Consider the following 2,500-nt stretch of genomic DNA (forward strand, 5'->3'; position numbering starts at 1 on the left):
CAAATCAAACCGCGTGATTCGACAAACAATGCCGATTCGATACACACGAGAACTCCAAAGTGTGCCATTTACGCCCGTGGTGCCTTCTTCAGTTGCCCCCCCCCCCTAATGTCCATTGTCTCTGCACGAGCGCCGAAGGATGACCTACAACTGCGCGCCTCTTCGGATTTTTGATCGAACAGATGCCTTTTCCGAACGTATACTTGTTTTCCAAAGAATGATTACCGAGTTGAGATACCTTACTTTGCTTTAAGCTCATAAGATATGCCAATTTGTAGGGTTTGCAGAAGGAAGAAAAGTGGCGTCAGCAGACAAACGAAAACAAACTCCGCCTGTCCTCGTTACGCACAAAAGACAAGAAGATAAAATATATTTGCATAGCGTTGTCCAGCTGCTAAAAAATCATCGGCGCCACATCAACTGCAATCCTTCCTGCTCTGGTGGGGGAAAAGTAATAACATACAGATCATATATTCATAACATAAATAAAAATGCAAAACCAAGAGTGTTAGACTACACTAGCTAAGTCAAAGGGCGCCATCGATAGCAAGACCAGACTTATGAGTCCTTGCAGATAAAGTCTTCAAAGTTACGCATTGCAGTCTCCCTCACATCCGTAGTGATGCACACATCCTGCACATTAGCTAGAAATGCGTCACAACAGGGCGTTCAGCCGTCATGGTATGATGTATTCTAAAGATACATTTCCAAAGGAGTTGATGAGGTTTGCAAAATCAGTGCTTTGATCGGAAACGTGACTAGCAAGTGTGATGTGAAATGGAATGCGTGGAAAGACAGGCGCGAGAAGGAAGGAGAGAGGAAACAGACAGGTAAGGAAGAGAGTTTGGAGAGGGGGGGAGGGAGAGTGATTTGTTAGAAAGAGAGAGAGAGAGCAGTTGTTAGAAAGAGAGGGATAGATCCGTAAGTAATTGGGAGGATGTGACATGCGACTTACGCAAAAGGGAGAGAAAAACAGAGCTGTAGAACATGGGAGAGCGAGACAGCAGGCTGAGGGAGACGTGGAAAGACACGTAGCAAGAAGCCGAGGAGGGAAAGAGGCGCGCTTGAGCGGTAGCTGGCGAGACTAGCAGAGGAAAGCTGGAGAGGTGTGGCGAAGAGCGTGAAAGAGGAAGGTGGAGAGACAGGTACACTAAGTGAGCTGAGGAAGCAATTTGGCGTGTGGCTAGAAAGTGGGAAGAGAAGAGGGGAGGAGAGAGAATTAGCGAGAAAGAGCTTAAAGCGGCTGAATTTGAGGAAGCTGTAAACGAGCGAGTGAAACAGGTACCTTGAGGTGTCACATGACAAAATTAGTGAACAGGTAACGAGGGAGACAGGGGCAGGTGGATCGAAGAAGGACAAGCATTGAGGAGAGACTACACTAAAAATAGTAACAAGATAAGACGATATATTTTTTTAGAATGCGAGCAGCGGGGCAGACCCAGACCATATGTAAATAGCATCACATAACTCCGGCATTGGCGCTGGGCAGCAAGGGAGAGCGGGAACGTTCCTCGCCTGGAAGACGCTCGTCGCTCCCAGCGGCGGCAGCCAAGAATAATGTCCGGAGATTAGCCATCATGGCGGTACAGGAATGGAAACAGGGAAGTGATAGAAGGTGGAAGGAAGTGTGTAAGCAGCGTCAAGGCTGGAGCAGGCGGTCGCTCATACCCAGGACTGCAGTTAGGAGGTCAGTAGACCAGGCAGGCAGCCAGCCACGCCAGCGCCACTCACACTCCACACACTTCTTCCTTCGCTCTCCGCACTATTTCACATACACACATACATGTCACAGTCTGGTTCACGAGGCGTCCGAGACGGTTGTTAGTGGATTTCAACAATGACTCGTTGAGTCGTTTACTCACCTTGTAGTTGAACATGTCGTCGAGGCGCTGATTGACATCCACGCCCCGCTTGGGCCGCATGAGGAGATAAATCCTCCTGACAGGACATGACCTGAGGAGCTTCTCGACGAGGACCTTCCCCATGAAGCCCGTCCCTCCTGTGATAAAAATGGTCTTGTTGCGGTACCATTCCGTCACCTCGCTGAGGCCAAGGTCCGTCATGGTGGAGTCTCCTCGCCTGAACACACTTCCCGGACAAGCTGCTTGCGCACTCGAATCCCCGGACACACTTTAGCACTGGTGAACTTATCCTCTAGAGGTTGTCAACGTTCCAAGTCACGTGTTTAAGATGAGCACGAGTCGACTCAACCTCTCCACTACACTCCTCCACAGCAACTGAAGACGAAAGGTTTGAGTGGCTGACCACGGTAGGGATTGTCTTGGCCACGCCCCCTCACTCTGCTCAAACCAATCAAAGCGTGCGGAATTTATGACGTCACGGCCTAGCCACACTTGACCCTTTCTCCTGTTGCAACTGAAAGTGACAGGTCAGTCGATTATATGCGTTGTGAGATAGCAAAGCAAAAGATCACTTCACCAGCGCCAACGGCTGTGGGAGAGGTTTGTGGCGGGCAGGAGCGCGACTTTCTCCACTTTTT

General features: G+C 49.6%; 1 protein-coding gene across 2 annotated transcripts in view; it reads right to left on the reverse strand.

Moving 5' to 3' along the window:
* The window catches only part of LOC122243040 (putative fatty acyl-CoA reductase CG5065), a 38,673-nt gene extending 36,431 nt beyond the window's left edge, over positions 1-2,242 (reverse strand). Inside the window, exon 1 of one of the 2 annotated variants that reach the window (XM_086536139.1) lies at positions 1,863-2,242. In XM_086536139.1, coding sequence (XP_086392265.1) covers positions 1,863-2,063 — 201 coding nt within the window. In that variant the 5' untranslated portion in view covers positions 2,064-2,242. The remainder of the gene's footprint in view (positions 1-1,862) is intronic. The other variant, XM_086536138.1, reaches the window with a different exon arrangement.
* Between the last annotated feature and the right edge of the window lie 258 nt (positions 2,243-2,500).

This window comes from Penaeus japonicus, unplaced genomic scaffold (genome assembly GCF_977035675.1).
Source record: "Penaeus japonicus unplaced genomic scaffold, GWHDUDI00000001_assembly GWHDUDI00000004, whole genome shotgun sequence".
Taxonomy (NCBI): Eukaryota; Metazoa; Arthropoda; class Malacostraca; order Decapoda; family Penaeidae; genus Penaeus; species Penaeus japonicus.